Source organism: Melospiza melodia, chromosome 6 (assembly GCF_035770615.1).
Source record: "Melospiza melodia melodia isolate bMelMel2 chromosome 6, bMelMel2.pri, whole genome shotgun sequence".
Taxonomy (NCBI): Eukaryota; Metazoa; Chordata; class Aves; order Passeriformes; family Passerellidae; genus Melospiza; species Melospiza melodia.
In genome coordinates, this window is record NC_086199.1 from 64,053,681 (window position 1) to 64,076,176 (window position 22,496).

General features: G+C 47.9%; 2 protein-coding genes across 6 annotated transcripts in view; both read right to left on the reverse strand.

Annotated features, from left to right (window-relative positions):
* Window positions 1-6,554, reverse strand: part of CD151 (CD151 molecule (Raph blood group)) — a 32,106-nt gene extending 25,552 nt beyond the window's left edge. The window contains exon 1 of one of the 2 annotated variants that reach the window (XM_063158703.1): window positions 6,477-6,554. The gene's annotated coding sequence lies outside the window, so the exon portion shown is untranslated. Of the gene's footprint in view, window positions 1-459; window positions 573-6,476 lie in introns of those variants that run through there. The other variant, XM_063158704.1, reaches the window with a different exon arrangement.
* A 3,308-nt stretch (window positions 6,555-9,862) lies between these two features.
* CRACR2B (calcium release activated channel regulator 2B) overlaps window positions 9,863-22,496 on the reverse strand; it is a 46,289-nt gene continuing 33,655 nt past the window's right edge. For all 4 annotated transcript variants that reach the window (XM_063158708.1, XM_063158705.1, XM_063158706.1 and 1 more), the window contains 8 exons: window positions 20,958-21,037; window positions 18,345-18,639; window positions 18,039-18,180; window positions 17,729-17,810; window positions 15,292-15,406; window positions 13,743-13,850; window positions 12,951-13,027; window positions 9,863-11,950 (listed from right to left, as the gene is read on the reverse strand). In XM_063158708.1, the coding sequence (XP_063014778.1) occupies window positions 11,866-11,950; window positions 12,951-13,027; window positions 13,743-13,850; window positions 15,292-15,406; window positions 17,729-17,810; window positions 18,039-18,180; window positions 18,345-18,639; window positions 20,958-21,037 (984 nt within the window). In that variant the 3' untranslated portion in view covers window positions 9,863-11,865. The remainder of the gene's footprint in view (window positions 11,951-12,950; window positions 13,028-13,742; window positions 13,851-15,291; window positions 15,407-17,728; window positions 17,811-18,038; window positions 18,181-18,344; window positions 18,640-20,957; window positions 21,038-22,496) is intronic.

Consider the following 22,496-nt stretch of genomic DNA (forward strand, 5'->3'; position numbering starts at 1 on the left):
CTCACCTGAGCCAAAAGAGTGTTCTACCTCTGACAGTCCAGGGCAGGAAAATGCAGGGAAAGGGGACCAGAGCTGGCCACACATGGTTATCAGTGTCAGAAATTATGAGGATACTGATGATTCACAGCAGTTATGCCCTCATACAGAGAGAAATCAGTTTCCCACTTATCCCCTTGTAAATGTGTTATTGATAAGAATCACATTGATGTAACTACAAGAATTTATTTTGGCTACTCTCACTGCTCTCATCTAAGCTGGCTTTCCCCTCCCTTCTTTTTTTCTTAAAAGGTTGTTACAATTCTCTATGAAGTAGCAAACCATAAAACCCTTTTTCCTACAAGGGGGTTCTCTTCCTCAAGGAGACAGCTGCAGCCAAAGTAAAGCTCAGGACACCAGTGAAAGCAGAGGTTTTCCTCTCCACTGCCTGCTTTTCCCTCCTCCAGGCTTCCAGCAGCACACCTGTGAGAAGGATGCACGGTTCCACAGTGCCCGAGGGCAAACAGCCCGGTGAAGTCAGCAATGACGAGATCTTGTCTCGGTCCAAGCACAGTGATTTAAGCTCCCTTTTTTCTTCCTGTCTCAGACACACTGCATACACCAGAGGTGAGCCCTGTGGGGTGCACAATGGACAGAGCAGGCTTTTGTTTGTCTCTCCAGAGCTCGTTTCTGAGGCTGAGCACAGCCTCATTCCTCAAACATGAGCTCAGCCAGACACATGCACTCTTTCCCTGCCCAGGAGAAGGAAAAAACCCCGACAACTGGGACTCAAAGGTGCAGGAACCACCCTGACCGTTCTTCTTCCCCAAATATAGGAGGAGATCCTCCCAATAACAAGAAATATGTCCTTTAAAAAACCCTCCAAGTGGACAAGGCACATTGGAGACCACACCAGATGTCTCCTCACCTCCAGCAGACCTCTCACCTTTAGCCAAGTCTCCCAGCAAAAATGGAAAAGGGCTAATTCCATATACAAGGGGGAACCTGCAATCAACCACAGGTCAACTCTTCAGCAAGTGGTACTTCCACACAGGACTGGACTCACCCTTTCCCTGCTTCAACAGCCAAAACCACAAGCACAAAGCCCAACACTTTCCCATCCACACATTCCTTGCATGAAGCACCCAACACAGAACCAGGAGATGCTCTCCTGCTCCCACGTGTCCATGTGCCTGGCTTCTGCTCTCACTGTACACCCCTGTGATGGCACACACAGCTCCCCATCACCTCCCTGGGAGCTCTGCATGCAGCACTGACCATGGAGAAAAGGAGCCAACCATCTCTGTTCCCAGGGCAGTGTGGGGGTGAGATGTGGGATATGAATTCCTCCCTTCTGGATTCCACCAAAGCTAAGGAGAAGTACTGACATTCACAAGCCATGACTCACGCCTGCCTTGTCAGACACTACAAAAGTCCTGCTCAGTGCCTGGCATGTCAGAAATGTCATCATGGCTGCTATCTGCCACTTGGCTCTGATAGGAGATAAATTTCACCAAAACCATCCTTCCTCCTTATTTTCTTTATTGTTGAACCGTGATGGACAGTGAGGGCCAGAGTACTCCCTAAAAACCACAGAGGCATTGTGGCTGCTCCTCTAGCAGATAACAGGTCAGCCACTCACTCCAGACAAAACAGAAACCTCTCCCACACTAATTCCTACCTCCCACAGTAATTCCTAGCCCAAACCACTCTTGGTCCCAGTTTTAACTGAATTTCATTAGTGAATGAGCCAATTAATCCATTGTTCATCCTCCAGCTATGCTGGTATATCATATGCTTGTACTGAAAGAGCTGCCAAGGACTACTTTCAGTCTGTGTTGAGCTGACTGCACTGCTGTCTGAGATGCACCTATAGAGCTGTACAGCACTTTTCTGGCTGGGACTGGACAGTCCAGCAAGATCAGCAAGATTCAAATGTAGCCCAGACTCTAAAACACACCTGTTATTCCACTATGCAATGCCAATAGTGCAAAATAGTAATCATCTGCTTGATCTTTCTCCTGTCCACTTCTTCCCCATAGGAGCAGAAGTGTTCTAGGGTGAGGTATCAGACATGTTTTCACCTTGTCCATTTGTACAGCACAGCAGATCTTCCTCCCCAGTATCTTCAAAGGGTGTTTCTTCCTTTAAACCTCCCCCTCTCCTACAGTGGCAGAGACATCTGGGAAACATGCTGCAAATTTCAGCCCAACCCCACCATGCCTTAAGAGCATCCATCTTCCACATCACAGCTACAAGGACAGATTCCACCAAAGCACAGGCACTCACCCCTACAACTCTGCCCACTGCCTCAGCTCCCCACTGCTACTTTCTTTCTTATAAAAGCAAAGAAAACCTGGGTTGAACAAGTGAACTTTGCTCCTTTTGTATCCAAATCTGGCACCAGCCACAGATAAGAAACAATGGTCAATGCCAAACATTTTATGTCGCCGACTTCTGCCTCGGCTTTTCTTTATGAAGCCTCATTACCGCCGCCAGGAACAACCTGTGGGTCTGAGCAACATCCTCTCTTGCACCTCCCACACATCTCATTTCCACTTCTCTTAAGAGGCCATGCCACACCCCACATCCTCCACACTTCCCCTCTAGGATGCACTCACCTCAGCAGGAAGGAAAGGCAGCTCCATGGCAGCTGACAGGGATGCAGGCAATGCCATGTCCATCAGAGCTACACAGTGTGCATTTGCCTGGCTGCACCCTGCAGACAGTGCCTGTAGATCAGCACCCAAATGAATTTAAACAGCTGCCAAGGACCCTCCCTCAACTGCTGCAGAACAGAATTCCTGATGTCCTTCCTTATCCCACTAAACTGGTATCCTGCCTCCAATAATGTCCACCACTACTGGCTTCAACAGCATGCATGAAATACACACACACACACATATATATATTTATATATATATTTATATTTATATTTTTATATATATATATATATATATATATGTGTGTAACGCCATGAAAAGCCCAGCTGGCATGTCATGGCATCAATTCTGCTTGCATCCTTCTAAGGACACACTTTCAGTGCCATGTTGAGCTTACTGCACTCTGGCCATACAGAGCTGCACAGCAGTTTTCCAGCTTGGACTGGGGTCATAACTGCCCAACCAGCACAAGAAATTCAGGCTAGAAACGTGGACCAAGCTGACCACACCCAAATGTCCAGACCCCAAAACATATCTCTTACTCAGCCATGAAATTCCAGGAGCGGAAAAAATAGTCATCACCCTCCTGCTCATTTTGCCAAGGGTTTTATGACTGCCAGCAGCCAGGACACAGGACTTAGTAGGACTCCCTGAATCCACTCCCCAGGATCCCAGGCTGTGAGATCACACCCAGAGGAGTCTGGCAGGCAGGACAGAAAGGAGCACTGAAGGGAGATGCCCATCAGCAGTGCTGCTACTATAGGGCAGATCCCTGCCAAGAGCTCCTGTGCTGTGGGGAGGGATGGAATGAGGCACATTCCACAGAACTGACAGAACACCTCATCCCCATTCCACACACCTGCCATTCCTCATTTCTCCCTCCACACCCTGGCTTCAGACACAGGGTAGCAGGGTAGCATTTCTCACAGACTGGGAAGATGGTCACCATCCTGGGGAAAAGCTCTGTCAAAATGCACGTACAAAAAAGGATGGGAAAATGGGATTGTTTTACAGTGACACTTTATTTCATTTCAGCTCTGCTGTGGCAAAGAAAAACCACATTCAGTGTCTGAAAGGCAGGATGAGTGAATGAGACAGAAGGAGACCTGGTCTGTACCTTAGGATCTTGAAGGTTTTTAAACAACCAAGGAGACTTAGGCTTCTGTTCCTCAAAGCCAGAGAAGCTGAGATGAGCTGTCATTTCCAGGAGTCCCCTCCCTCAGGCTTTCCATCACCTCAGCTGTCAGTGCACACACCCAGGGAGAGCTGGAGATAACCCAGTGCTGAGCTCAAGAGCAGAAAGTAGAGTTGAGGGGTAGAACATCCCCTCAGGAGGCTTAAGGAACAAGGCTGATGAGGCCACTGGGGATAGTAATGGTAAACTGGGACATGAAAAAGCACAGCTACCCTTTTTGTTTTTCAGAAGCTGTCAAAATTTTCTTTCTAAGCTTCTGCCTTAGAAGGCACAAGAAGAACAGAGGGACAGTATGACTGCTTTATAAATGATCAAATTACCTGGAAATGCCAGACAGGATAGTCTGCCACAAGCAGACTATCACACATGGTGATAAAAGATGTTACACAAACAAACACATGTAAACAAACATCTTCCTTCCATCCATAACCAACAGTTCAATGCATTCCTGAGCTAAGAAGCCAAACTGTGTAGAGGGAACAAGTGAATTTGCCTGTGGGATAATCTGGCTAGAAAAGACACAGCTCTCCAATCAACCCCCTCAGGACTGTCTCAAGAGCTAGGGAGTTGTTGCCTTCTGTGCATGTGTGATGGAAACAGTTCAAGTCAGGATACAAGTTTTATTTGCTGGGAATGACAGGCCTGCTGGAAAGTTCCTAAGGGAAAAGAGAGCCCTTCACAGCCACTCCCACCAAGCATTTTTGCTTGACAGGGAATACCAGCAGCTTTCTTCCACCCCCTTATTGAAGAATGTATCACACCCAAAGAGATAAACTTTCGGACGCTGCACTGCAAGCAGCAAATAAAACCCCTTTAACACACCTGCTTTGAGTTAGGAGAAACAAAACTAACTGGTTAAACTCTCACAAAATGTACCACAAGAGGGATTAACCACCTCAGACTCCAGAGTAAAATGAAGTGTCACACAAGGAACATTATTTCAAGCACTCAGAAAAGGCATTTTCTCATTGATCCCTGAAGCCAGCACACAGCAGGGAGTGCCAGGACTTCTAGCAGGCAACTGGGGGAGTCATTCTCCACTGCAGAAGCCACAGGGCAATGAACACAAGCAACAGTTTGGAATGAAGCACACTTTTTGCAGAAATACAGCATATGACCAGAAGTAAATACAGGCTGGGAACTCAAAGACCCCATCAGCAAACCACAGAGCAAGGATGTGATCTGAGGTGAATTACATGGAGGAGCTCAAAAGCTGCCACCTCCTCCAGCTCGCAGCTCAAGCTGCCAGTAAGGGCATCTGACACAGAAGTGCTGGCACCAGAGCAGCTACGGCAAACAGAGCCCACCTGTGTGAGCCAGCCCTGTGCCTGTGACCTGCCACCAGATGCATAAAGCACAAGTGATGCCACCCCAGCTTCCAACAATCCACAGACTGGGAACTGCCTGTCCCAGGCACACAAAATGCTTCAGAGAATATAAATGCACTGAAACTTCTGCACTGACTTTTCTAGTTACCATGAGCTCAGCAACAGCTCACTCTGCTCCCTCCACCACCAGACAGTCCTTTGGCAGGAGAACTGGGATGGATCTTTGTCCTACTGGTGGCACGCTAAGAGACTCTTTGACTCTTCAGCCTCCACAATACCAGCTGGTAAGACCATCTATCACACCCAAAGCTTCCCTAAGAACCTTGGCATTGGGCATGCATGTCACAAAGGAAATGTCTTTTCTCAAAGGAGACATCTTTCAAAACTGTTGGGTGATGCTATTTCAAGCAACCCTTTTTCTAGAGGGCATCACTCAGAGAAAGCCAAGGAAGCACTGTAGAAGGACAAAGGAAGTGAAGCAGGGCAGAATTTAGGGGATGCTATCGAGTAGCCTGAAATAAAGACATGTCACTGCTAAAACTCAACAGGATACTGCAACAAGTTGATTACAAAAGCCCTCAGGAAAAGTCAGACTTTAAAAATAAAAAAAATACCGCACTTTATGTTCTTCATGAGAGGACAGGAAGAAGAAGCTACTAGTAAAGACTCCTCATGGCAAGCAGCACCACGGTGCATAAATAACTCATTGCCACCAGCTCCCCATCTGATGCAGCTTCCAGAAAAAGAAGGGAACAGAAAATCGCCGGGACTGTGCGGTAAACAAGCGCTCGTTCTCCCCCTCCTCCGCCTACAAGGGTCCTGCAAGCCCAGCATAAAGGCCAATTCTTTATTTGAACAACAGGGAAATTTACCTGAACAAAAGGCGGAGGTGGGTAATAATCCTTTTACAAGATGTATGGCAACATTCAGAACACCTTTACTAATTCCGCGGGCTGTGCAAAGTTTATGACATCACCCGCAACAGGTTAAAACACTTTTCTAAGGAAAAGAAACCCAAACCAACAAAGCATACAAGGGCCAAGCCCCTGCAATGCCCAGGGCGCTGGAGGGGAAGCAAAGCGGGGCTGCGGTGAGCCGGGGTCGGGTGGCCGCGGCCAGGTCCCCACGGGTGCCGGGTGTCGGCAGGGACGGACGGAGCGCCGGGCCCGCTGCCGCCCACGGGGCCCGGGGCCGCGCCGTGCCCGGCTCCACCGTGCAGCCGCCCCAGCCCCTTCCCCGGCCCCGCTCCCCCGGGCCGCGGCGCCCCCGCCTCCCCGTCCCACCGGTGCCGCCATTTCGGGCGCTCCGCCTCACCCTGGGCCGCCGCTCGGCGCCGCCGCACGCCCCGACCTGCCGCGCTGCGCGGAGGGAGCCGGCGGGGAGGGACGGCAGAAACCCTCCGGAGGGCGGGAGGGGGGCGCGGCCGGCCCGGCCCACCCCAGCCCGGGCCGCCTCCCCCGCGGCCGGCCGCGCTCGGCCCGCTCGGCCCGGCCCTCCGGCTTGGGCCGTCCGCAACCACGGCTCTCGGCTCCTGCGGCTCACGTTGCCGTTTCCATTGCCGCAGGCAACACGTTACAGAGAACTCCAGATGGAGCGGCTTTTTTGGTTGTTTTTTTTTTTTTTTTTTTTTAAGGCGTCAGATCTGCTTGTTAAAAGTGTTCTCCATGAAACACCCTGTAAATCAGGATCAAGCCCTGACTGGCACATTGCCTCATCCTCCCATTACCTCACTTGAGCCACAGCCCGCATACTTCTGTGCTAAGCAGCAGCCCTGTGCGAGGGATGCTCCCGGGAAAACACCGGCGCCCTCTCCATGGCTGAGTGGCCTCGCATGGCTTTGCAGGAGTGGGATGAAGAGAGGAGAGCTGGCAGGGAATGGAGAGGCCAGTTTAGAACCTCCTGAGTACTTTCCTTAACTTCTGCATATGCCCAACTCAGAAATCACTTCATGCTTCCCAAGGACGAAGCTCACTTTAGCTCAGAGCTGCCGGAGAACCAAGTGATCAAACAGAGCCTTGGGGGATCAGCTTGCACAGTGACAGATTTGTTTCAGGCAATACGTGGCAGAACATGGGAGCCACAAGCGACACCGGGCCCTGCCTCTCCTTGGTGGAGCCCTGCGTAGCCACACTGGGCCTTCTTGCCATGTCCAGGATTTCATGTCCAAAAAGGAAACCACATAACCTCCCCACCCCAGCAGACTTGGGCCAGTAAATGGGCACGACCAGGCACAAGTGCTTCTTTGTGCTTGGGAGAGCCTGCAGGTACAGGCGACATACACCACAGGACCTCACCTCCACATTCTCAGTTTATTGCTGGAGTAATAGATTTTTTTTTTTTTTTACTGCAGATACTGGTTTACCTTGAGGAGACTAATTTTACCTGGTCAGGTCTCCTGTGGACTAGTATTTTCAGTGTTTGCAGCATCATATATATACATATGTATATAAACATGCCCTGCAGGCTGGAGAGGCTGGAGCCGGGTTGTTGTAGCCGCGCCAAGGAAAAATTTCCGTGTGACTCATCAATAGCCAGAGAAGTAATGAGCACCTCCTAACAAAGCTCTGAACTGCAGGGCCCTGCCTGGGTCTATTGGCACTGAACGGGAGACTGCCAAACAGAGCATTTGAAGGTGCATGATGGACTGTGAGATACATTTATAATTGTAGATGAAGTATTTGGTCAATATATGTTGCATGCAGGTAAAGATATTATGAAAAAAAGGCATTATGAAATCAGGCCTTGCTCTGCTGCATTACCAGCTGGCCTGTTACTTCTTCTAAGTGCAGCTAGCTAAGTTCTCAGGTGAAGAAATCGGGAGAATCTGTTTGCATAACAACTTATTCTCAGAGAGGAAAATAAGTTGCACTGGTAATAAACAAGAAATCTGTCCCACAGGAATCAGTGAACAAAATATGTAAACTAACCAAATATAGAGAGATTTGACAGACATACAGCCTAGTCATTTACCAGCCAATAAACTGTAAATGTATTGTTAGCCAATTAGGGCTAAGTGCCTTCTGCTATTTCCTATAAATATAAGCTTTGTGAATAAAGAACTGACTTTTCTGCATGAAGAAACTGAGTCCCATCTACTTATTAATGCAACAAATATATATGTTCATAGTATAAGCAATCAACAAGTAAAAAGATAATGAAATTATATAAACAGAAGAAGGTGACAGGACAGAAAATAATAATGTGTGGGTGACTGCATGATCCTCATAACAGGAATTCATTAATTGTATGTAAATGGAAAAGGTCCCTTGGACCTGGAATAAAGAAGGTACTAGAAAACAACATCTCAAACATTTGCAATTTCTGCATTTGTCCTGTGGAAAAGCTTCAAATTTAACACTGTGGCTTAATGCTCTCTTTTCAGCCCTGTTTTGGCTTTTCAAAGAGATGCTGTCAGCCTAATCCTCTTATGCTTACCCTTAGCATATTGACATGAAACAGACAAGTGAAAGCAAAGCAGAGTGAGGTCCCTTTGCCGGCCTGCAGGGATTTGTGGGGCCATGGCTACTTATCAGAGCAGCTGGCTTTTTTGCTTTTACCCCTACACCTGATTGTGTACACAGGTGCACTGTTGCATGTGCCAGGACAAGGCTTCCCAGGCTGTAAGAAGAGTCCTTTCTTGTGATATGATTCCAAAATACCTTACAGATTATGTGCAAAAAGTCACTTGTTCACTAAGAGGCTGGAGCCAATATGGTGAATGTATAAGCCCCCAGGCAGTCTTATTTTGCATCCTCCCTCATCTCATGCCCCCTCAGGATATCTCATTATTTGCATTTATGCTACAGTTTCCAGCAGTCACTTACAAAGGGTGGCTGCTCCCAGAGCTTCCATTCAGAGGCAGGAGAGATTCTGATAAAAAAGGGGGATGTAGTAAAATGAAGAACTTTTTGAAAATTCTGGTCTCATTTAGATCTGATAACAGACAGGTTTAAAAACTAGCAAGATACCCTGGGTCTTGCAAGAGGACACTTAATGATTGTGCTGAGAGGCAACAAAAGACCTTCCAGTAATAAACCCCAACCCTGCTGCTTACTGTTGTCCAAGCTCAGCCTACTCAAATTCTGTGCCACTTTGTCATCCTTGAAACAAAAATCCACCCTTTCCTGCTTACAAAAAATATATGTTACAAGGAACTTCTTGTGCTATCAGTTTATAGCAGGGGAAATGAGTAATAATTTGTTTGGTCAAAACTGCAGAGTGATTAGTTCTGTAATGCATGGACATCCAGCTGGAGCCATGCCAGGGCACAAGGATTAAAGGCAACCAAATTCTTAACTCTAGTGAAAAGGATGCATGGGACATGAATAAAATAAAGGTTTAGTTCTATGGATACAGGTAACAAGGTGAGAACCCATCCCTGTCTGAAAGCACTATACTCCCAGACACTGGGGAAGTGTCTTTCCTTTTTTCCTCTGTGCTCTGCCTTCCCTAATCAGCTGGACAGGCTCTGGCTGCTTAAAGGAGGTTAAAAAAAGACTGGAGATTAATTTCTTCTGAGCTACCCCCAAGACATGGGCTCCTGGTTAACTCTGTCCCTGCTTGTAAGACCCCCTGTGTACCACCATGGGGGAGAGGCCACTTCCTGAGCTTTGAGAAGGGAAGGTCACACTAGGATCAGTGATTGAAGATGGGAGGCTGATGTCCTGCAGCACCTGTAAAACATCTCTCAACACAACCACTTGTAAGACAGCATTTCTTTATTGCCTGTACTGTTTGCACACTAAGAAAACATACTTAAGGTTGTACATTGAAAGAACCTGCTGGTTCTTGCCTTTGCAGTATGACAGCACTGATAAAGGTAATACACAGAACTGGCCCATGTTTGTGTTTCACACCTTTGTCTGGGGTGTGCTGTGTACACAGCGTGGGAGGCACAGGTTCAGAATACCTTAGCTTGGATTCCCCTTCCCAAAAATCACTTCTTGCAAACATGAGCAGTTCCCCTGGCAGCACTGTAGGTCTTAGTCCAGACTCCTCACCAGCTACCCTGGTTCCTTCAGGGCCTCTTGTAGCTTTCTGATTCCCAGTCTCTGGAAGGCATTAGAACAGTTAAACAGTGTGAGCCACAGCCAGCCAAGAGTAAGGACTGAGCAGGATCTCACTACTTTTAGCTCTTCCTTTTACTCAGAAATCCTGCTCTTCCAGAGAAAAACTTCCTGTTTTCTATCAGAAGGGCACTAGGAGGTGCCATGGAAATTCTTTGTAATGCTGATGTCTGTAGGTGACTCAGAGCACTTTTCCTGCCTGGGACATTCCCAGCAAAATTTGTGCAGTAAACAGACATTGAGAGTAACCGCCTCATCCCAAGAGAGGAAAGACCATGGACAAGTACAGGCCTTGCCTATGCCACAAGGTTTGGGGGCTGTGTCACAGCTGCAGTATCACATCTTGTGCCTACAATGTCAGAGTCACATACAGAAACAGCCTTGAAGACAAAAGGGGAAAGGGCACTAACAAAAATCTCACCTAATCCCAAGGCTTTGAGAGCTGCTGAGCTGCAAACCAGAAAGCATCACATCCCAGAAGCTCCATGCCCAGGCACCACGGCAGCTTTGGTGACAGGAGCACTTCTGGGGACAGTTTCTATCTCTGCCCTGCTTTGCCCCACCCCTTAGTGACAAAAAGGCCCCTTCCCAGTGGAAACAGATTCAGTCTGGCTCTTACTCAGGCCCTTCACCAGTCAAGTGAGGCTGTTGCTCAAGGTCCCTGCAAGAGAAAAAGGTACATTTCACACAGCCATCTGCCTTGTGCTTCCATCCAGGAGCATTTGAAAGCACTCTGGTGGGATCATCCAGGGTAAGGCAGTTCCAAGTTGCTGGAGATTCTTCAGGAAAGGATAAGAGAATGGGAGGAAACAGGCAGCATTCAGCCTTAAAACAGGCTCTATATGGCTCCCCTGGTTTGTACAGACAGCTTCTGCAAGGGGCCATGAATCAGCAGCACATGCCAGCGCCTGCTGGTCCCAGGGCAGCAGCTCTGTGTTCTGTAAACATAGGACAGGACAGTGAAAAGGTCCATAAGGGTGACAAAGCAATGAAAGCCAGTGGGATGACTCATGCTATCAGACCACATATGGCATCTGTTAACTACAATATTGACAAGTCCAGCCAAATGCTGCAGTAAATCCAGGGCCCAATCCAGATCTTGCAGGAAGTGGTGGAAGTGTTCAGTGGCAGCTGAGCACTGCCACTGCAGAACCAAGAGGAGATGCTTCCCTCTGAGACAGATGGATCACTTCTTAGAGCTAGCCCAAATTTAAAATAATATCTTTCTCTATTACACGGAAATGCCATTTAATATAGACCCACTGTGTCCTCTGCTCTCTGCTGCTAGGTCACTTCTTTGCCAGAAAGAACAGGAACAAGTCTTCATCCCTTTACAGGGAACCAACCTCTCCAGACCGAAGGCCCAGTCTGTGCTGCTAGCTAAGACCAGCCAAATTCCCCCAAAGAAGCAGAGGCCTCTAGAGACCAGGGCTGCATGCAGACTTGGGAAGTAGAACAGTGCAGATAATATGCACATTTTGCCCTGATTTATGCCTCAAAATTCACAGACTGGGAAAAGCTGATACCATCCCATGCCTCTAGAGAGCTGATACCATCAAATTCAGCTTGCTTGAAAGGAACCTCCAGCTTCATGATACAGCATTGGCACATGTCTCTTGCTGACACATTGGTGTGCTTTATGTGCAGCACCCTTTCCTCCTGCTGATATCCTCCAGCTGCAGGGCATTCTCCCTCTGTCTGTCTTCTTGTGCTGTCAGCAACCTGGAAAGAACAGCACGGATCAAGAACACAACCTGGTTACTGAGCTCTTCCTGCCAAGGCATTTGCCTCTGCCCTTTGCTCTCCACCAGCCATTTAGGATTTACATTTAGGATTGCAAGAAGTGACAGGCCCAAAGACTGAACTTCTCTGGAAGATGGGCTAGATAAATCACACACAGAGAATGAGCATGGATTTCTAGGGAACAGGGAAATAAACTGGGCACATACAAGAGGGGGTACCATGGCTTAGTCATCTGAGCCCCACTGTGAGTGGTCTGTGCCTTATTCCCAAGATCCCCTGTTGCTGTCAGAATCCTGGGTTGTTTGCTCCACCTGTCTGGGCCATCTTGGGCAGCACCATGGTAATAAAGCATGCTGAAGGCACGTGCTATGGGAGATGTGATTCACCTAACTGATAAGTAAATCCATCCAGTTAATGAACAGCTAAGTCCTGCTGTGGTTTTAACACATAGGATGCAGGAGGATGTGAAGAGATAAAAGAAAAGGATAGTTTTCTTGCAAGATTTGAAATACTTTTTTTCCAAAAACTACCTGTTTTAACTAAAAATTTTAGAACAATTTTTTTCAGCTGGATGGTATCTTACCTCCTTTTAAAATGATTGCCACTAAAATAGCTCAGTCTGTACCATGCTTATTAAGATAGGGGAGAAAGAACCCTTAGAGCTGCTTGAAGACTTCAAACTGAAAACACCAGCTTAAAATCTGGGACAGTATTCAAGGTTTTAGTGATGAAATATTCAAATTGAACTCCTAATCTTGCAACAGCCAGTTCTATCAGGTGAAGTTTTTTGTGCAGAGTCCAGTCTACACTTGGTGCTCTCCAGGCACAAAAGACAAGGACCTGGAGTCAGGTCTCTTTTGGGATGTGACAGAAAGTCAGTCTCTCACACCCCCCTCTCCTTGCCCATTCCCCAGGGGAGCCCACACCAGTCACCTCCAGCCAGGGAAGTGTCCCAGGGTGACAGCTCGTGTTCACTGACCTGGCCATGTGCAGCATGGGCTCCATGATGTTGTAGCCAGTCATGGCACTGCACTCGTAGAACACAGCCTTGTACTCCTGCCAGAGAGCACAGCAAGCACCCACAGTGACTGCCAGCTCTCCCCAGTCACCACTCACCCACAGCCTTGGGAGCTGGCCCACCCTCGTCCCCAGGAACCCTGCCAAGAGCCACTGGATGGAGCCAGGAGAGTGGCTGCTACCCTGCTGGGTGCACATCCTGCTCACCCACCCAGGAGGAGGAAATGCTTTTTCAGCATTGGGGGCCAAGTCAGAGTGTCCAGAAGGGAGCACTGGGGGAGTTGTTTGGGAAGAGAAAACATCTGTCCGGGGTACTTTGATTCCCTTACCTTTTTTTGCAAGTCCAGAAGGCAGGAAGCCTTTGAAACTCTGTCTCCCCCAACCCAGGGGCCAAGGTGCCAGCAGGCAGGCAGACAAGGGGGTGAGGAAAGAGGCAGGATGTTGCATTAGGGAGCCCTCAAATGGGAAATCAGCCATGCATGTTCCCCTCAGAAAAGCTGTAATGAGGCATCAAGCCCCAAGAGTGAGCCTGCTCAAGGGCCACCGTCTGCCACATACAGGCCACCACCCCATCCTCCCTTGGACCAGAGGGACCTGTCCACATTGGAGAAACAGGGAACAGGGGGTGGGAGGGAGAGGGAAGGTACCATACTGGAAAAGGGCTCCAAGAAGGGCTTTCTGCCAGCCAGATTGCCCTGCTCACAGCTGGAGGGTGGCTGCAGAGCACGTCAAACAGCAGAGCACTGAGTCACACCTTCGCCAGCCTTTCCCCCTCCACCTTGGGCACCTTCCGGGTCTCTCTCTGCACAGCATCCAATTTATTTCCAAGCAGAAACACCACAGCTCCATCCTCTATTCCTTCCTGCAAAAGAAATAAAGACCCCTAGAGACCCAGCCCCTCAGAGCAGATCCTTCCAGCCCAAGCAAACAAGACCTTCAGAGGCAGCAGGATCAGGCCCATTAAAGGGTAATTCCTTCAATAGCCCCAGGGATTTGTGAAGGGAAGCTTGAACTAGGGTAACATTCCAAATGTTTGGTATGAGCTGGGACAGTGACAGAGGAGAGACAGGACTTAAATGCCTCTTAGGAAAACAAGAAGCCTAAAGAAAAGCACCTTGTCCCATAGGCATTTTGGAATTTATGATCTAGCAGATCTTCTATATAAGCTCAGTATGTTTTGTATGTGCAGTACAGTGCCTGATGTGCTGTCCTAAACTCAATGATCCCTTGCTGAAAATCCACTGGCCAAACAAGCTAACCAATCTTCATCCCTTGTAAACTGTCTCTGTAGGGACTGTTATTCCTAGGCAATTCCTGGAGCCCCTTACCTCTGGTCAAACTTTCTATAGCTCCACTGGCTCACTAGAGCACGGTCAGAGTAAGAACAAGGCTCAAAGTTATTTTCACATTCAAGTGCTCTGCATGGCACACAAAACCTGAACAGATGCACAGATGGGGAGAGGAAAAGGAGACAGATTAAAATATATGGATTTCACGTGGTTTGATTTTCTGTGCACTCAGTTTAAACTTCCTCCTGAAAGGAACCTGATTTTCAGAGGCTGGTTAGTTTTGAAGATCCCAACATTTGATCTTTTAGAGTCCAAAGACATAAGTGGTTGTTTTTTTCCCCAACAGGCTTGTGGAAATTAACAGTGATAGAATCCTCCAACCTATACTTACTCATTCCACTGAGATCTGGGTTTTTTGAGACTCAGCACAATCAAAACAAAACCGCCCTTGAAAATTTGCCTTCACCTCTTGATCATCTACACACAACTAATTTAAATTTTAAAGAGAGGTATTTTTGTGTCCCCAAGAAGATACAAGCCACAGATAAATGCTTTTAGTGAGTGTTTGGAAACAAAAAACAGGGGGAAACCCAGCAGTATTAATACATTGTTACCAAATTTTAAAATAAAAAAGGAAATAAAAAGGACCATCTCCCTTTCCTGTGCATAGGCCAGACACCAGGAGAGCTCCCTGCCTGAGCACAGGTGGGATGTGACCATGTTCAGAAGATGTAGCCAGTGCACATGGGCTGCTTACAAACCCACACTACTGTTTTGGGAGGTCCCATCATGTTCTGCCACAGAAACAACCCTCCCTGATTTAATGGGCTACCTCTGCCTTTGTTACCCTCCACACAAAGCCTCTGGTTCCAAACTGACCAGCACAGGCATCTGCTTTGATAACTCAGCTTCACAAAGTCAACAGGACTTCCTGGGGCACTGAAAAACATCCCTTCCAGGCAGTGTTGGAGCAAGGGAGCAGCAGCAGCACTGCAGGCCGGGTCCCGCTCTCACCTGGACACTGCTCATCCAGTTCCTCACGGCCACGAAGGAGCACTCGGCCGTGATGTCGTACATGACCAGGATCCCGTCCGCCTTCCGGAAGTACTGCTTGGTGACGCTCCGGAACCTGCGCCCACACAGACCAAAGGCACCCTCAGAACCACGGCTGGGACTGTCTGTCTGTCAGTGCAGGCTCTCTGCAGGGCCTGGCAGCACCTGTGTGTGATGTGTCCCTCAGGGCTGCTGTCTACACACAGGTGGCACATCCCTGCACCTTTGAGACAGGCCAGGCAGCCATGGGTAAGTGGGAATCTTGCCAATGCACGGTGCTGAGAAAGCAAGAAGGAAGACCTTTGCAGGTCAGAAAGAAAGAAGCAGATGAATCTATTTGGGTGGGACAGGAAAAAGTAATTTCCTATTAAAAGGGAAACTGATGGAGAAAACATGATCTTTCTCTATTAGTCTGGAAGAATCTGCAGACTAACCTGCACCACAGAACAAACTAGGCATGCGTAATGCCTGCCCCAGGGCTGCCAAAACAGCAATTAAGAACTCAGCATCAGTACAGTCTGTTTCCACTATTGAATCTATAAACCAATGGCATTACACATAAAAAAATCAGGAGCTAAACACAACTTCCAGGAAAAAATTCTGCCAGCATCTACTTTTTGTTGTCCGTACCATTTAGAACCACAGGCTGATATTTTATGAATAAATTCCAATCAAAGCAAACCAAACAAAAAAACCCAAACCAAGCAACCAAAACAACAAACCCAAACCTTGGAATCTGTAAGCACTTTGTGACAGAGCCATGATATAACCACAACGATTGCGAACTGATGGAATTAACAATGTAATTTGGGAATTAATAAATGTAGCAAAAGTCCTGAGATCTCACTAGAGAGCTATGTATTTCAGCCCTGCCAGGACAACAGACTCTATCTTACAAGCCAAGAAAACCTACAGCTGTTACCCTCCTGTACTCTTCAGATAGTTGCCTGGAGCCTGTTCTTTCTTACTACAATATTCTGGCACCTACCCAACTGAGAAAGCACAGACTCTATCTTTGGCGATCAAGGTGCACCACTGGAACTGCCCGCCAGGCAAGATGCTCCAGAAGAACCATCAAAGGTAGCATGCATAAGTCTCAGGGAAGTCACCAAGGAGTTCTCCTTGCATGCTCCAAGGGGTTCTTCCATCTCTTCCTTAGATATTTACAGTTGAATACCTCTATTTAGAAGTAATATTCCTATAGAAGAAGAAAAATCTTTTTCTACTTCCCAGATCTGCTATTTGGTATCAGCACTGAGCCGAGCTTTCTCTTGTGGGTACACATCTAAGACCTGCTAGTGCTGCAGGGGCCTGTGGTAAAGGTCCTTCTGCAGAGACAATATCTTGAATTTGGCCTCTGCTGCAATCTGGCCTCAATAAAATGTCACATTTTATGTCATAGCAACTCCCCTTACTGCTCAGTTTCAGCATCAAAATAACCACAGGAGTCCCCTCAGAAATAACTATTTCTTCAGCATGAAGCCTAATTTTGGAAGAGAGAGTTGCTTTTCAATAGATACTCCTACTTAGTACATTCCCACCAGCTCTGCACAGTCTAGCTGCCTGAGACAGACAGCATCATTGGCACAGTTTAGGATTAGAATATTCCCATGACCTTGGCTGCCCCCTGAAGGCCTGCCCCCATAACATATTTAGCTCAAAACACCCAGTGCTTATTTTTGTCAGGCTCTTGAGGTTCATGGTCCTCTTGAAATAGCTTCTTATCTTAAGCTTTGAATTATGTCCTACATAAAATGTAATTTACATGGAGCCAGTGATGGGCCTTGATCTCTAGTAGCAGATAAGGGTCAAATGTGTCCTCTGCTGCTCTTGTCCTCACCAACACTGCTGGTAACATCTAGAGATTTCCCAGAGGATAAAACTAGAGGATTTCAAATGGGGAGCAAGTGTTCACTGTCACAGAATGCTGTACAACCCCTCTACCAAGGATTATCACATCCACAAGTCTATCAGCAGAAGGGACAGCGAAAGGGGCCAATAGCCTCGCTGACAGAGTCCAGCAGGGTAGTTCAAATCACCTTCCCCACAGGTCATGCTAATTCAGCTAGTTTTGACAGCCAAATCAGATCTGGAAAGGTTCACAGTCCTTTCCACCCTTTGAACCCCATGACATACATCTATGGACGGATTGCTTGGAGCCACAAGCACGCAGGTCAGACACACAGAAAACTACTTTTCTGTCAGCCATCAGAGTGATCTCCCCAAGACCTGTTTCACAGTTACAGCTTCTAGAAATCTCTGGAGCAGACCTTTGCTGCAGGTTCAGCACTGGAATAGCTGTCACGACCTGTCCGATCCTTCTGAGGCTGATAGTTTCCCCAGGAACAGAAACCAGCTGCATGCACTTCCTCCACTGAGCCCGGCAGAAATCACTTACCTCTCTTGTCCAGCTGTATCCCACAGCTGTAAGGCAACCTGGGTGTTATCCACCATTAGACTCTTCACCTGGTAATCAATACCTGTCAGGAAGGTGACAATGATTATGAGGTAGGATGGGGAGAGAGCAGCTTGCCATTACAATGGCCAGACAAACTCCATTTAGTTCAGGGAAATTGCAAGATTGATTCAATACTGGGAGAGGGACCATCTTTACTCTCTAGCTGGGCTATAATATAGGCAAAAAAGCATTTTCTCAGGTGCCTTTCCCACCCTCCTTGTCCAGATGAAGCAGGCACCCTATTACTTACCAATGGTTGCATTGAGCTCAGCCAAGAACCTGTCATAGCAGAAGCGGTGGATGAAGGAACTCTTCCCAACACCAGAATTCCCCACAAACACCACTTTAAAGATGCGGTCTGGGGAACAGCTGGCTGCTTCCAGAGCTTGGAGCTACAATGGAAAAAGGCACAAGGTGTTGAAGAGCTCAGCTGCAGGCAGTGCTTTGATTCAGGGATTAGACCCCTGCACTGTGGAGCTGGAGTTTGATGGGAAGAGAGTCAGACACCAACCCTAGCAGGTATCTGAGGAATTACCCCAGAGGTAACTGCACTCACCCTGGTTTCAGTGCCAACAGGCTGGGCTCGAGGAGGCAGTGGAGCAGCATCTAGGCCATCTGCATTTTTTCTGCAGTCAGAATCACCCTTCAAAGTCATCTTAAACCACTCAGGATCTGCTGCCGAGGGCCATCTCTCCTCATCTCTGCCATTCTCTCCAAAGTTTGTGTTGCCTCCTTCTCCTGTCTTCATCCAAACGCCATTGCCTGGGAAGTATTTACAGTTCTTTCTGTTGGGTTCTTCCACTGCCACGTCCACTGGGAAGGCGGAGGGAAGGTCCGCAGAGGCCAGTTGTCTGCATTGACGTCCACAGGCAGCACAGATAGGGTGGGAGGGGGGGAGGACACAGGGAAAGGAGGAGGTTGCAAATTCCCAACCAACCAATGCAATCCAATTAGTGTACATGAAGCTCTCAAAGGAACTCTTTATATTCACTCCCCACACTCCCTGTGACCAAAGCATCAGTGGTTCCCCTGGGAAGGGAAAGAGAGACAGAGCTCACTAGAGCTGTGCTGTACTCTCATGTGCTGACAAATACTTAATTAATTTTAATTAAAATTGCCACTTTGGGTTTTTCAAGAATTCTTTGCCTACCACTTTCCCCAGTAGTGAAAAAAAGGAGGCAAAACATACAAAATAAAAGCCCTTTTTTTGGAAAAAAAAAAAAAAAAAAGAAGAAGCAATATTTACCCCTGTATTTTTATTACTAAATACCATATGAAAAGAAATGACAACAGACTGTGCCCACACAAGAACAGGCTGATGCACTGGGGGTAGAGCTGATGTGGTAGTTGGAGGAACAACCTTCCAAAGAACACCTAAAATAACCAAAGTACTGGAATCACTGCTGAGGAGCAAGGCAGCATCACTGGTTTTCTATGGTTAAAGAACTAGGCAAGGAATGAGAAGACCTAGAATTAAGCTGAAGATATTTATCTACCACTGATGTCTCCATTGCTTTCACTGTCCAGCAGACTGCATTTGGAAGGAAATTAGAGTGACCAGAGTGTACTACAGTCAGTCTCTTCAGAGGCAGGACATCCCATCTCATCTGCAACTTTCCTCTGTCAGTGCAGGAATCCAGACAATTGTTCTTTCTCACTCCAGCAACTTCATCTGGGTTGCAAAATCCACATGCTGCCATGCCTACACTTTTTTCTATGAAAGGGAGCTCACATTTCTGGTTGCCCTACCTGCATGTACCCCAAATGGCAGTCCAGAGCCAGGCCAGCTGGAACTCCTCCCTCTTGAAAATGGACACAGTCTCAGGCTCTGGGGAATTGTGCCCATCTTCCAGGGCTGGCAAAATCACACAATGAGGGGTCTCAAGACCCTCTTTAGTGGGAGCAAAGGGACAAAAACAAAACTCTGAACAACGTCCTGAGATCTAATGGATTTCTTTTCATGTTTCTCAAGCAATGTTGTGTGACACAGCACCGGGACAGGAATGAGGCAAACAAGTAATCCCCCTCTCCCATCACCTTCATTGCCAAACTTCTCCAGCTGCTAAGCCTTTCCAGAAGGTTTATTCCAGTAGCAGCTAGAAGGATCTTTGCAAGAAATAATTGGGGAGGAAGATGGGAGAACCTGGTTATCCAATTCAATGCACAGAATGTGGCAATCACACAACCATGAAGGAGCTCTGCCTCAGACCTCACCAGGCAACTTCCTACCCTGGGCTCAAGAATCAGCCCTCTCCAGCGTCTACCTGCTTTTCCATAAGTCCATGAGCCAAGGAGCCTTGAGCTAAATCCTTAAATGCCACTACCAGAATTGCAAGCATTAAGGATGAGTTGAAGCTGGAAGAAACTGAGCCTAGGCCTGCACCTCTGGCTGGCACCAGGAGAAACTGGGCAGCAATGGAACTTTCTGCAGAGACCTGGTAAGAAACAGGGCAATGTGCTGCCTTAAACTTGTCTGGGGCCAGCAGTTGCAGGTGAGATCCAGCTCCAAACCAGGTCATTGTATATTCTGCATGCAGAGTGGGGAAAAAAAGAAAAGGCCTCGGCCACACAGATGAGTTGCCTGCCCTGGCTGAAGGGAGCCTGGTGTGCCAAGTGAGCATCTGCATAGGTGTAGAGGGAGATGAACCCATCTGGAGCCAGGCCCTCTCCTTGAGGCTTTCAGCTGCCAGAAAGAACCCAACCCTTGTGCAATTTTTGCCCTCTCCCATGCCCCAGAGATATGGACTCTGGCACGAGGCACCAGCGGATTTGTGCCTGAGGACAAACTGGCACACTTGGGAGTTGATCCAGTCATTTCATCAGAGCTGTCTGACTCAGAAACAGGCAGTCTTTGTGACTCCCATCATCCCATTAACAGTCCCAGACCTTCTGGTGATATTTAGATTTGCTCCCCCGTTGCTGCAGGCATAAGCAGCAGCAGGGCCAGCTCCCTGTGGAAATTAGTGAACAGTATCCTCAGCTTCATGCTGAGCTAACACCACCTGATGCCAAGAGACAGCTAAAGCCACAGAAAAGCTGCACCCCACCACACTCCCACAACCAGCCAGCACCAAGGTGGGAGAACCAGCCCCAGGACACAGCTTGACTGACAGGGTACCGCAGTGGGCACGGACTGACAGCATGGACACGACACAGACACCCATCTAACCGTTTGACAGGCTTGTCCTCCAGCAGGTAACTGCCTAGCACTGACCCTTTCTTCAACAGGGCATTTCTGTTCTGAGGCACCTGGAATTTGAAAAGAGAAGGAATGAAGAATGTGATTACAGCCCCAATTCAACCTCTCCCCACCTCTGTAGAGCATTTTGGGGAGGCAAGGCTGGAGCCCTGGCAGCCCCACACAGTGGTAGTGCCTCACTGGAAGGCTGAAAGAGGTGAGCACAGGGCTTGTTTTTCTCACTTCAAATAATTTAATTCCTGAAAGAAGCCATCACTGTTGCTGCTTTCTCCTTCACTTTAAAATCTATCAAAGTGATGATGTCCCAAACTGAATTCTTCCTCTAGCCAGCCAGAGTTTTTATTTTCTGGCTTGTTCTCTACTTGGTCTCACAGCTGAATCTCTCTTTCCCTACCTGCTTCTTTCTTATGCTGATGTTTTGTGGGGCAGACCAATTGCCCTTTCCTCAGAAGACACTACTAGTATCCTTCCTTGACCTGTACTTACCTAGAGCTGCACACGAACCACAAGAAAGGAAGGAGACAGCTCAGGAAAGGAAGGAGACAGCTCTACAAAGGGCAATGTGCATGCTCTGCCTTACACCAACATCCCTCCCCATGCTTTCCTCCTACTCACCACAGAATGAACACTTCCTACAGCCAGTATTTACCAGCTCCTCAGAGAAGGAGAAAGCAGGACAACCTCTCTCCCAACCCTCTTCCCCCCATACAGCGGCACTGCCATTCCCAGCAGAGTCACTGCTCTGGCCACACACACAAAATGTGAAGTGAGAGACAGGATGGAAAGGTGCCCATCACATGGACACTAGAGGAAAGGGAGAGGCATTCAGTCTGCAAATCTGAAGATTTCTAACACGTCCTTAGTGGTTATTTCTGGGGGAAAGGTGGAAGAAAAAGGGTTTGCAGTCTGCCAGATCTGCCTCTCACAGCAGTTTTGAACTGGCCAAACACCTGCAGGCAGCTCTGGACAGGCCTTCCTTCATGCTTCCCAGAGCCTGGGGGACTACAAAGATTATTTCTTCAATAATCCTTATTGAAGGCTTATTTTAAAAGGCAAAAAAAAATGAGGAAGCTGTTCTGTTGGTCAGAACTCCCAGAACACCTTTACTGCAATGCAGTCTAAGAAAGGGAGACACTCAAGACTCCACAGAGGGCCTGACCCAACTAGGACTTTTGCAGGGAAAGAACAAAACATTTTTTGCATATGGAACTGATGTTCTAAAGAACCTCCAGCCACAGAAACAATCCAGCACTGACAGACTCCCAGTGGTGAAGCACAAATTTCCCAAGGCAAATGACCCCCAAGTGCATAACAACAGTCCAGTCAATACAGGGAAGCTGTGGTACAGACAACCAGGGGTTCTCCAGCAGGGACAGAAGGGGAAGTTTTCAGTATTTGAGCAGCTTCACTCGAGGGCACCCTCTAGCCACACAGAAGGAGCAAACTGTGTTACAGGCCACTGGAGCTGAGTTACAACCTTCAAATCACCTGTGGAGCAAGAGGACTCCC